General features: G+C 41.4%; 1 protein-coding gene across 3 annotated transcripts in view; it reads left to right on the top strand.

Annotated features, from left to right (window-relative positions):
• lmtk2 (lemur tyrosine kinase 2) overlaps positions 1-5,951 on the top strand; it is a 129,725-nt gene extending 123,774 nt beyond the window's left edge. For all 3 annotated transcript variants that reach the window (XM_072269129.1, XM_072269131.1, XM_072269130.1), the window contains one exon: positions 121-5,951. In XM_072269129.1, the coding sequence (XP_072125230.1) occupies positions 121-149 (29 nt within the window). In that variant the 3' untranslated portion in view covers positions 150-5,951. The remainder of the gene's footprint in view (positions 1-120) is intronic.
• Positions 5,952-12,566: the final 6,615 nt, after the last annotated feature.

The raw sequence follows: 12,566 nt of genomic DNA, 5'->3' as shown, positions 1-12,566 counted from the left end.
TGTACTTCCTCTCTAATGGAAGTAGTGATAAGAGGCATGTCCTGTGTGGTGGGGGTCCTAAATGTTGGAGAAGCTTAATGGTTTTGTAATTTCTGATGTTTATTTTCTCTTTGTGTCTAGGAAGCAGTGAAGATGGAGAGAAAGACTGAAAGACAACTGTGGAAGAAAGTGATTTGTGTTTTCCTTTATTTCATAATCAGACTATCTGACAGAACAAGCCAGTTCAGATTTAAAATAAGATGGATGAACCAATTCTTTTTCCACAAAATTGAAATGAGTCTGTGCACAACAAAGTATAAAATATTTAAATGTTGTTCATGTTATACTAAAAATGTGTTCTGGCTGGACAGTACAGTTTCAGAACAATGGAAGGCTGGATAAATAGCTTCAATAAGTCCATGGACACAACTCTTGGCAATCTTCTTTTGAATTCCTTGCAGCTCTATGGCTAAGTTCACTTTGCAGACATAGGATTGTTCATTGTTCACTATTTTTCTGTTCCCTTAAGTACTGTACTGAAGGAAAGAAATAATTTTTATCTGCCGTTCTCTGTATTAAGTGTTATATTTAACCTGTAAATGTTTTTTTCTTTTCCAGAGAAAGGGTACAGTTGGTGATAAGTTTCATGTTATACCTCCAAGGTGCAAAGATGATGTTTTATTTCAGAATCTGAAAGGTATCTGGTGATATTATGGCTCTCTGGTTTTATAATTGAGCTATCTTGTCACCTGCCAAAGTAAATTTCCTGTTCATTATGGTGGTTTCCAATAGGAATATAATTGGAATGTCCAAAGTTTTTGTTTTAACAATTCAGCAATGTGAATCTATTTCGAAAAGCCTCTCGATAACAATACTTTTTAAAGATCAAGCCACAGGATATATGCAAAGCAATGATTTGCAAAGTGTTTAAGCCAATCATTCCATAAAACCAGTGTCACAGCTGGTTTGTTTTCATACATACAACATAACAAGCACCCCACAGCTGTGACAAATATCTACCACCTGTTCTGTGAACCTTTTAAAGCTACTGCAGTTCTGAGGGTATAACTTCTGTGATGGTTGTGTGGCACATATTCCACAAGTTTGCTTCCAAATGTCAAAGCCAGTCTGAGTTATGTTTGCAAGCATTTTTAAAAAGTTGCTTATACCCATATTGTAGCCCAGAATACACAAGTGGTGACCTCACTTGCATCTGGCCCTAAGCAGATGGTACTGCTCTGTGTATCCAAGACCTTATCCTCAGATTTTTGGCTTTGGTGTTTAAAAATTAAAAGCTTCTGAGACTGAATGGTAATGTATAAGTAACTTCTAGTGACTTAATGTTCTAAGCATGTTCAGAAATCAAGTTTGATTCGCCCATCCGTCATAAAGTTGGTTGAATGACTTTATAACAACGAACCTTGCAGAAAAGATTTGATTTAATTGTAGCATCAGGTACCTGTTCAAAAAAGTGAACCCCAGTTACAATTCAACAAACTACAATCTTAAGTTATAAAACACATTTCATTCTCATTTTATTTCTGCTGCTTGTTTTATTTGTATACTGAAAATGAAGATGTGCTTATTAATGCACTGAAATTAGCAAAATCTGCTGGTACCTTATTCACATTGACCTAAATAATGAGCATTGGAAGTGACTCCAGTGGTCAGTTGATCCTGGTCCAGTGACCCAGTGTCCATGTGGTGCTGGGAGATGTAATTGGAAATTCTGAGCCCTTGATAGTCCTGGCCCAAAGTTGTGTGTGGTGCTGCTGGCTGGACCAACAAAGCCTGGAAATGCCACAACAAGATCCACAACTCTGTCAGACTCAGCACGAATGTTTTAATTTTATTTCTCCAGCTGTCCATCACCACTCCTGGTCTTGGAATGTAAACATGAGGGAATAGCACCTCAAAGGAAAGTGATCTTTTTTTGAACTGGAACTGGAGAGAAGCCTTCAGTTCCTGGATGCTTGCCCTTTATCCAAGTACTGAAAACTTCCCCCCACCTTCTCCTCTGAAGTTGTGCAAAATGGCTGAAGTCTTCTGCACTTGATATTATTGCAGGGGTGTTGGATTTTCAATTAAGCCTACTCCTGAGAGGCTGGACTGAGTTGCTGGTCCTAAATTCTCCCTTCCTGACTTAAGTCTTTGGGACTTGCTATATTTCCTCAACTGATCCTCAATCTCCCTTCCTGGCCTTGTGGCTTGTTAGTAATGGGATTTCCTTAACTAATTCCTTTACTACTGAAAGCAGTGCATGCCCTGATCATGGACACTGCACCAAATCTGGGCTTCTCAGTTGGGAAAGGAGCTAGTGATAATTAAGATATATTAACATGCTGTCCTAGACTTTAATTCCACTGTTAAAACAGTTCTTTTGGGTAATACTGGGTATTGATATCACTAGTACTCAGCCATTGGCCTTTCGGAAGGTATTTTAACCCCTGTACTGAGGAATTCTGGTTATCCGGCTGGTGTGACTTGGTCTGTTCTGGACTAGCTGATGGGTGCGTCGATTTATTTGTATGCAAGCTAGAGCAAGCTGCTGGAGGAACTCGGCAGGTCAGGCAGCGGCTGTGAAGGCTGACGGAAGGTTGACATTTTTAAACCCTACACCACTGGGTGCAAAATGTTCGCTGTCCATTCACTTCTTCAGATGCTGCCTGACATGCCGAGTTCCTCCAGCAGCTTATTGTTCTTGCTTTAGATCCCAGTGTCTGCAGTCTGTTCTCAGGTTTATTTGTATCGCCAGTTGCCTTGGACTAAAGAGCTATCTCAACAAGTGATAATCTCAACAAGTGATAAGCTCAACTAGTTTTAAACAGTAGAACTGAGAAGTTGAAGTATTTGCTTGGGAGATTCATATTTGAGTATGTGGTTCCCTTCCAGTGCCAACACGAATTCTGACAAAGATATGACTGTCCACTGGAGAGTGAGAGGGGAAAATGATAATGAGAAACTCTGGTCTCTTTTGTTGTTATTTATTGTAGGAGAATTAGTAAAAGACTTTTTGTGAATAATTGTAACAGCTACAGAGCACAGAGCTGTACAGAAATTCATTAGAAGGCAGCAAAAGTCTTTCCCAGGGACTCTGCTAATTGAGGACATTCTTTCAAGGATTTTGGGGGTCTTGAGGAAAAGAAGTCAATGATTCTGCCACTCACAAGGGCATCGTAATTGATACTGTGCCAATGATCGTCATGTAGAAGTGGTTTTCTGGGAGACAGCTTGGCGTAAATTGAATTTGCAACACATTTCTGCCAGATCCCACTTCGAAATGGTTAGATCCTTTTATTTAGTGATAGTGGAACATCAGTGCAACTTGTTTTGTTATGTTTTTGTAGGTATTTAGCCCTGACTGCTTCCCTTAAACGGAGTGAAATGATACAACCAGGGAATCATTGTGCCTCAACCCTCAATTCTCCGCACCACAATGAATCTGAAATCAAATTAAATGCAAGTTTGTCACCCACAAGTTATCTCATCACATTCAGCCGTCCAGTATTCAAGAATTAATTAATTAGTGCCTATAAACAAAAACTAGCAGTGAAGAAAGCCTGACAGAAGCAGCAAAATAAAGGTAACATAGGGGCAAGTAGGAATTGAAGGTTAGTCTTTTAAGACTAAAGTTTGTAGCAATTCTACCAAACTCACTACAGTACTTGTGTTTAATGCGATGGATTGAATTTATAGAATAACAACCAGAAATGAGCCCTCAGCTGTCATTAGTCCTGTGCTTTAAAGTATGTTGACAATAAGGTAATGTTTTGCATATATTAATGGTTAAACAAGCCTTTGAAAGAAACCTTGAAAACTGTGGAAAGGAAGACTGTTCTACAGCTGCCAGTGTTGGAACAGTTGCTGAAGTGTGGTTTCGAGTCAGTGGAATGCACTCCCTGTTCGTCCAGCACTCCAGCTCCCTTGCACACATTTGGACGGCTCCTCTGTCTAAATATTCACACTAGGATTTAAAAAATGCCCAGTAGTGAGATGCTGATAGTGACTGGACTGAAGTAGTGTCCAAAATGCACAAACCATGTGTAATAATTAAACTGTTTTATTAACACGTTCTGAAGAGCAGCAGTTCACGGTCCAAAATGCACTTGCCCACTGCAAATTGCCCTGTTCTCATGCGTTTATATTTGCAATCAGTGAATTATTACTGATCACTCAAATGTTGCTGCTTGCACGGGAGACGAACAACAAAATTTTGGCTGTTGCTTCTGTACTTGCATGTGGTTCCAGAACAACAGGATCTAGCCTTAAGGTGACCTCGTTAAAATGCCGGCAGTTGGTCAAACGGCTCAGATGCTTTGTGCTCAGACTGGAAGTGCACCCTGACTAGTCAATCTGAAATGATGGAAAGATAGAAAATGGCATCTCAATACTGAGAGTGTGAGCAGCCTCTCCCAATACTTGTACCTCTTCTGTTATGAAGGAATATTCCACTACACTTGAGACTCTAGCCAAACTCTACCTTCGAACCTCTTAACTTTACTTTTATTGGTAGTTGTGCAATATTTTAATCTTGAACATAGTTCCTTTTTTTTGTTAATGGTTCAGGACAGTTGTGATCGCAATTTACGATAGTTCAAAATTACCCTGAACTGTCATTATTAATAGGCAAAGATTTTTGTTTATAGTGTACTTGACACAAGATACCTTTTGCAATAATTTGGTAATATTTTTAAATACAAGCTGTCTACAGCAGTGCTGATTTAGGAAAAGGTGATGCCACTTTGAACAAGTAATGCTAAATCAAATGTGTTCAATTAAATTCGATTGATCGGTCAGGTGAGGGGGATGCAAGAATTTCATAGCAATCTTGACTGTTGCCTTAGAGAAATGGCTGGATGATATATTTTATTTCTGTATGCTGTGTGAAATAATGCAGTCTCTTCTCTCCTGGATGGCTGCCTGTAGCTATCGCCATATGTTTCCGGCACTGCTTAATCGTCTAAATGGTCGGTTACTTGGCAAATGTTTATGTAAATGGAAAGGCAATTTGCAAGAAAGAACAATGCAATACTTTTAATGTTGCCTTCCCACTCAATGGTACTGTGATATCGAGCAAACCAGATAGCCAGACACTGGCAGGCAGAGATGCTGACAGCAAGCTCTTGTGTTTTTCAGGAATACACTAGCTATATTCTGCCCTGCACACCATGAAATTTAACTTTCCTGTTCCCTGGTTGGGCTGTTGGGCAATTTTGTTCTTTACATAAATCTACATTTGGATCCCAACTCCAGCAGTACCGAATGTTTTCAGAGAGCACTACTGAAGATAACCTATGTAAGCTGTTGCTACCATATTAAAGCAAAGTGCAAATACAGGGCTGATTATACAGAAGGTATTGCCAAGTTACTGCACATGTCTGAGACTTCTTGATTAACTGGTCTGACTGATCCTGTAAATGTGAACCATAGGAATGTGCCTCAATGATCAAAAAGTGCATGTTCCTTTAAAGATATTTTTCCCTGGGATTCATTCTTGAAGATGACTTGTAAATATTGAAAACTTCTTCTCTTCACCTTCAAACCCACCTGAAACCTAAAGCTGTGTATAGTATTTTGTTCACAGTAGGCTGTACTACATTATTTTGAAGCGAATTAAATCTTTCATGGAGATACCAGATAATCTTGTGCAATGTATTGCTTTATCTTGCACATTTGAAGTGTAACTTAATGTTTGATGGTACTGGATGTATATAAGTGTTTAATTTGTCTGTAAATGGGAGATGATGTAACAAAGTCATAGGCACAAGGTTTTCTTTTGTAATTTAATAAAAAATATATGAAATTACTGATTACATATCACAGTTAATAAAGAAGAAAATCAGGTCACTTCATGAAATGTACATTTTGATATGTAATATTTTTACTTTGATTTCCATGCATAGTGTAATTCAATAAATTGTTTGTAATTTAAATGCACTATGGATATTTAATATTCAGAATAAAGTGAAATGAATTAATTTATACACTCAGTGGCCGCTTTATTAGGTACACCTTTACATCTCGTTAATGGAAATATCCAATCACCCCAATCAGGTGGTAGCAACTCAGTGCATAAAAGCATGCCGACATGGTCCAGAGGTTCAGTTATTGTTCAGACCAAACATCAGAATGGGGAAGGAATGTGATCTTTTGACTGTGGAATGATTGTTGTTGCCAGATGGGGTGGTTTGAATATCTCAGAAACTGCTGATCTCGGGATTTTTATACACAACAGTTTCTAGAGTTCATAGAGAATAGTGCAAAAAAAAACTAGAAACATCCAGTGATCAGCAGTTCTGTAGGTGAAAGCATCTTGTTAGTGAGAAAGATCAGAGAAGAATGGCCAGACTGGTTCAAGCTGACAGGAAGGTGACAGTAACTCAAATAACCACGGGTTACAACAGTGGTGTGCAGAAGAGCATCTTGAATGCACAATATATTGAACCTTGACGTGCATGGGCTACAACAGCAGAAGATCACAAACATGCACTCAGTGGCCACTTTATGGAGTTACAGAAGATATCTAATAAGTGGGCACTGAGGGTATCATTAACTCTTTGTGACTCCCTCTTCCCAGGTTGCAGTTGAATTTTGGGCACGCCCTTCCACTTTGGAGATCAGATCACTGTTAAGGTTATAAATGAGCAGTACAACATGACAACCCCAGTGGTTTAATTTGTAATGCAAAGGATACAGCAGCATGGTTTTTAGTCAAGCTGAGGTAAATTGATCTATACACAACTTTATCTGCTGTTGATAACAGCAATGGTTATTCAAAACATCCTCTAAACCAGTTTCAGAAAACGTGCATTGAAACTTGCATTGGTAATATATACAAAGTGACTGTAAGTACTGTCCCTTGCCAAAATTGACTTGCAAAACAGTCTTGTCTATAATTTCCTGGCAAGGAAGGGACCAAACGTTAAGGGTGGTGGTATTGGCTTGTTTAACCACTTTTTGAAGTGAACATGATTAATAGGCAAAGATGAGAAAATCTGCAGATGCTGCAAATCCAAGCAACACACACGATATGCTGGAGGAACTCAGCAGGCCAGGCAACATCTATGGAAAAGAATAAAGGGTTGATGTTTCGGGCTGAAACCCTTCATCAGGACTAAAAAAAAATGAGAAGTTAGAGGGAGGGGAGGAAGAAGTACAAGATTTTAGGAGATAGGTGAAACTGGGAGGGGGAGGGGTGGAGTAAAGAGCTGGGAGGCTAATAGGTAAAAGATAAGTGCTGGAGAAGGGGAAATCTGATAGAGGGTAGAAGAACGGGAAGGGGCAGGAGCACTATAGAGGGAGGTGAGAGGGAATCGGGAATGGAGAAGGGACAGTTACTGGAATTTTGAGAATATGTGACCTCAATTTTAATGTTCCAGAGTATTTAACACAAGACTTTTTTAAAAAAAAACTAGCTCAGTGTGAGAAATCTGTCAAACAACAATCTATAACATGACAGTTTTGGGAAGTTTAGGAATCTTAAAGGAGGCTTAGTAGCAGCTGTCCTTGATTACCTACCAATTTCACTATTTCAACAGTTTATACAGGTGTTTCAATCACACTCAACACCTTTCAAAACCTTACTGTTCCACAGGCTTTGTAGCCTTCAGCCTACAATGTTGTGTTGACCTTCTAATCTACTCGAAGATGAATGTAACCCTTCCCTCCCACATAGCCCTTCATTTTTCTTTCATCCGTGTGCCTGATGAACAGAGTTTCTTAAATCACCCTCTGGTATCTACCTCTTCCTCCATTCCTGGCAGTGCATTCCACACACCCACCACTCTGAAGTGAGAAGCTGACCTCTAACATATCCCTTATATTTTCCTCCAATTGCCTCGAAATTATGTCCTCTCATATTAGCCATTTCTGCCCTGGGGAAAAGACACTGGCTGTCCACTCTTGTACTCTTATCTTGTATACCTCTATAAAGTCATTTTACCCTCCTTCACTCCAAAGAGAAAAGCCTTAGCTTGCTCAACCTATCCTCATAAGGCATGCTTTCTAATCCAGGCAGCATCCTGGTAAATCTCCTCTGCACCCTCTAAAGCTTCCACATCCGTCCTGTAATGAGGCCACTAAAACTGAACATAATATTCCACAAGTGTGGTCTAACCAGAGTTTTATAGAGCTGCAACATTATGGCTCTTCAACTCAATCTCCTGACTAGTGAAGGCCAACAAACCGTACACTTTCTTAACCACCCTATCAACTTGCAGAAAACATGGTGGGACTCATTTTCCAATTGAAATACTATAAGCCCATGAGCACAATGGTAAATTGAGGTGAATCTACTTCAGCCTGTGGTTGTTGAGGATTTCTCTAACAAGTGTCATTTCGATGAACTGTGTATAAGTGAAATTAGAAGAATAGCTTTATTTGTCATATGTATATTGAAACATTCAGTGAAATGCGTTGTTCGCATCAACGACCAACACAGTCCGAGGATGTGCTGAGGGCAGCCTGCAAGTGTTGCCATGCTTCCGGCGCCAACATAGTAAGCCCACAACTTACTAACTCTAACCCATACACCTCTGAAATGTGGGAGGAAACCCACATGGACACAGGGAGAACATACAAACTCCTTACAGAGAGCAGTGGGAATTGAACCTTGATCGTTGGTGCTCTAACCATTAGGGTCACTCTCGCCCTAATCTTGTGAGCGGGAAAGAGACAATTGAAATCAGAAGATGACAGAGTCATAAGCCTGCAATGTTTAGGTCTGATTCTCATGTTATTTCCAACATTTGTAGTTTTAGGTCCTCATTAGAGTTAGACCTTAATTTTACTTGAATTGGGTTGACCATATTATTTTCCACACTTACCTCCAACCTGACAAGATATTGGCTGACAGAATTAAGAAAATATTCAATGAATTTTCCAATCCATAGAAAAGTACAACAGCCCATCTACAAACTTCTGGGAATCCATGGCCCATGAAGACATACAGTAGGGGCCTTAGATTCCTGAGTCCCTGCAGTGGATGCACATAGAAATCCTAGCTCAGGACGAATGGCAGAAGGAACACACACCATCTCCCCAATGAACAACCTACCTGCCCTTCTTTCCTCTGCTTGTCCCATAATCCTGAGCAACAATACTGGAGGAATTCAGCAGGTCTGGAAGCATCCATGGAGGGGAATAAACAGTTGAAGTTTTGGGCTGATACCCTTCATCTGTACAGGAAAGGAGCACAAACCAGAATAAAGTGAGGGAGGGGAAAGAGTACAAACTGGCAGGTTATAGGGGAAACTGGGTGGGTGGGGAGGATGAATTAAGAGTGAGGAGGTGATAGGTAAAAGAGATAAAGGGCAGAAGAAGAAGGAATCTGATAGGAGAGAGGACCACAAGAGAAAAGGAAGGGACAGGGGCACCAGAGGGAGGCGATGGGTAAGTGAGGATAAGAGAAGGGAGCCAGTGTTGGAATGGAAGGGGCGGGGGGTGAAATTACCAGAAGTTATAGAAATCCTGGTATTACAGGAAATATTCTAGCAAGGATAAAGCTAGAATCTTTGGTAGGAGACAAAGAGCAAGAACAAAGAGACACACACAAAAAATGCTGGTGGAACGCAGCAGGCCAGGCAGCATCTCTAGGAAGAGGTACAGTCGATGTTTTGGGCCAGGACCCTTCGTCAGGACTAACTGAAAGAAAAGATAGCAAGAGATTTGAGAGGGGAAGACAGGAGGGGAGGGGTGGATCCAAGAGCTGGAAAGTTGATTGGCAAAAGGGATACCAGACTGGAGAAGGGAGAGGATCATGGGATGGGAAGCCTGGGGAGAGAGAGAAGCCGGGAGAGGAGCCCGGAGGGTGGAGAGCAGGCAAGGAGTTATAGTGAGAGGGACAGAGGGAGAAAAAAACGAGAGAGGAAAAAAAAGGGGGAGGGAAAAAGGAATAAAGGGAGCTTTTTCTGTTGGTTGCCAGTGACTGGTGGTGTTCCACAGGGGTCTGTGTGGGGACCAATTATTTTTAAGTTATATGTTTGGATGATGGAATTGATGGCTTTGTTGTAAAGTTTGCAGATGATACACACATAGGTGGAGGGACAGGTGGTTTTGAGGAAGTGGAGAGGCTACAGACGGACTTAGATTAGAAGGGGCAGATGGAATACAGTGTTGGGAAGTGTATGGTCATGCACTTTGGTAGGAAAAATGAAAGGGTTGACTATTTTCTAAATGGAGAAAAAATACAAAAATCTGAGGCACAAAAGGAACTTGTGAGTCCTTGTGCAGGATTCCCTAAAGATTCATTTGCAGGCTGAGTCTGTGGTGAGGAAGGCAAATGCCATATAACAGTCATTTCAAGAGGACTAAAATATAAAAGCAAGGATGTAATGTTGAGACTTTATAAAACACTGGTGAGGCCTCACTTGGAGTATTGTGAGCAGTTTTGGGTCCCTTATCTTAGAAAGGATGTGCTAAAAACTGGAGAGGGTTCAAAGGAGGTTCATGAAAATGATTCCAGGATTGAATGGCTTGTCATAGGAAGCACATTTGATGGCTCTGGGTCTGTATTCACTGGAATTCAGAAAAATGAGGCATCACCTACTTGAACCCTTTCAAATGGTGAAAAGCCTTGATGTGGAGAGGATGTTTCCTGTGGTGGGAGAGTCTAGGACCAGAGGGCACACCTCAGAATAGAGGGGTGACCTTTTAGAATGGAGATGAGGAGGAATTTCTCTAACTAGAGTGGTGAATCTGTGGAATTCTTTGCCTAGGGCACTTGTGGAGGCCAAGTCTTTATGTGTATTTAAGGCAGAGGTTGATTGGACAGGGAATGAAAGGATATGGGGGAAAAGCAGGAGATTGGGGCTGAGAAGAAGAAAGGATCAGCCGTGATAAAATTGCGGAGCAGGCTCGCTGGGCCAAATAGCCTACTTCTGCTCCTATATCTTCTGGTCTTAAAATCAATGTTCATGCCATCCGTTTGGGGGCTACCCAGAAGGAATATGTGTTGCTTGTCCAACCTGAGACTGGCCTCATTGTTGCAGTAGAGGAGGCCATGGACCAAGATGTTGGATTGGGAAGTAGAATTAAATTGGGTGATCCAGTCTGTTGTAGCGTATCACAATCCTGAGAACTCAGAATCAGAATCAGGTTTATGTCGTGAAGTATGTTGTTTGGGGGCAGCAGTAATTTGTAATACATAATTTAAAAAAACTATAAATCACGCTAAGATATGCAGTGTGTATATATATAAATTAAATAAATAGCGCAAAAAGGAAAAAAAAAGTAGCGTTCATGGGTTCAATATCCATTCGGAAATCTGATGGAAGAAGCTGTTCCCTGAATGTTGAATGTGTCTCTTCAGACTCCTGTACCTTATCCTTGACGGTAGCAATGAGAAGATAGATAGATATACTTTATTGATCCCGAGGGAAATTGGGTATGTCCTGGGTGATGGGGGTTCTTAGAGATGGATGTCCAGTTTGCACACTGCCACCCTTGACAGCAATTGAACTTTATAACCGTGCGGTTCTGTACGGGAGCATCGGGCTGACGTGACCTTGGTGTTTCCTTCTGAAGTGTCCCTGTTGTTGACTCTTCTTACACTTGCGAATGAGCCAGGTTTGGCTTCCTGGTAATGGCCAAAGAAACAACACGGAGCCTGTTCCGCGCACCAGTTCAGTCTCCGTGCCGGCGTTCTGGGCGTTGGGGAAAGTGCAAACCAATGAACAAGTATTGACGTACATTGGGGTAGGTCGGACAGACTGAGGACCAATTTCCACGTCGACTCCTCTAAAGTTAAGACCACCTCTGACAGAATCAGTGATGAATTCAGACGCTTTGTGAGTCCCACTACCGGAGGCTGTCAGGTGACTTGCGCAAGATCCCGTTCAAGAGAAATATAACGAATCAAGAAACGACAGGACTTGAACCGTTTATTACATTTTTTTTCCTCATTATTCCCAGCACGCGCAGTCTGTGCTTTCTTCAGAAAGTGGGAAAAGTTTGCAGGCGGGTAGATAGGTACTTTATTGATCCCAAAGGAAATGACAGTGTCACAGTGACATCACAAGTACCCAGGTATACAGATACTGTATACAAATATTAGAAGGGAAGTAAGAAAGAATAAAAATTAGGTTACCTCAAACGGTCTAACAGGAGGGGGTCATCACTTCCCCGGCTACAGGTTGACTCATTATAGTCTAATGGCCGAGGGAAAGAATGACCTCATCCAGCGCTGTTTGGAGCAGCGCAGTCGTCTCAGTCTATTACTAAAGTGCTCCTCTGTTCAGCCAAGGTGGCACGCAGAGGGTGAGAGGCATTGTCCGGAATCGCCGGGAGTTTCCGTAGGGTCCTGTGTTCTACCACAGCCCCCAGTGTGTCCAGTTTGACTCCTGTAACAGAGCCAGCCTTTAAAATCAGTGTATTGAGCCCGTGTTGATGCCATTGCCTCAGCACACCACCGCATAGGAGATAGTACTGGCGACAACAGACTGGGGGAACATGTGAAGGAGATGGGAAATAGGAAGGACCTTTTGAAGTTCAAAACTGTTGGATGGGCCACCAGACTCGAAAGCAGTTACTTTCCCCATGTAGTACGGCTGATCAACACCTCCACCCGTTCATCCACGCCTCAACAAACC

The sequence above is a fragment of the Mobula birostris genome, chromosome 9 (genome assembly GCF_030028105.1).
Source record: "Mobula birostris isolate sMobBir1 chromosome 9, sMobBir1.hap1, whole genome shotgun sequence".
Taxonomy (NCBI): domain Eukaryota; kingdom Metazoa; phylum Chordata; class Chondrichthyes; order Myliobatiformes; family Myliobatidae; genus Mobula; species Mobula birostris.
The sequence above is the reverse complement of the archived record's forward strand: the minus strand, read 5'-3'. Positions and strand labels throughout refer to the sequence as shown.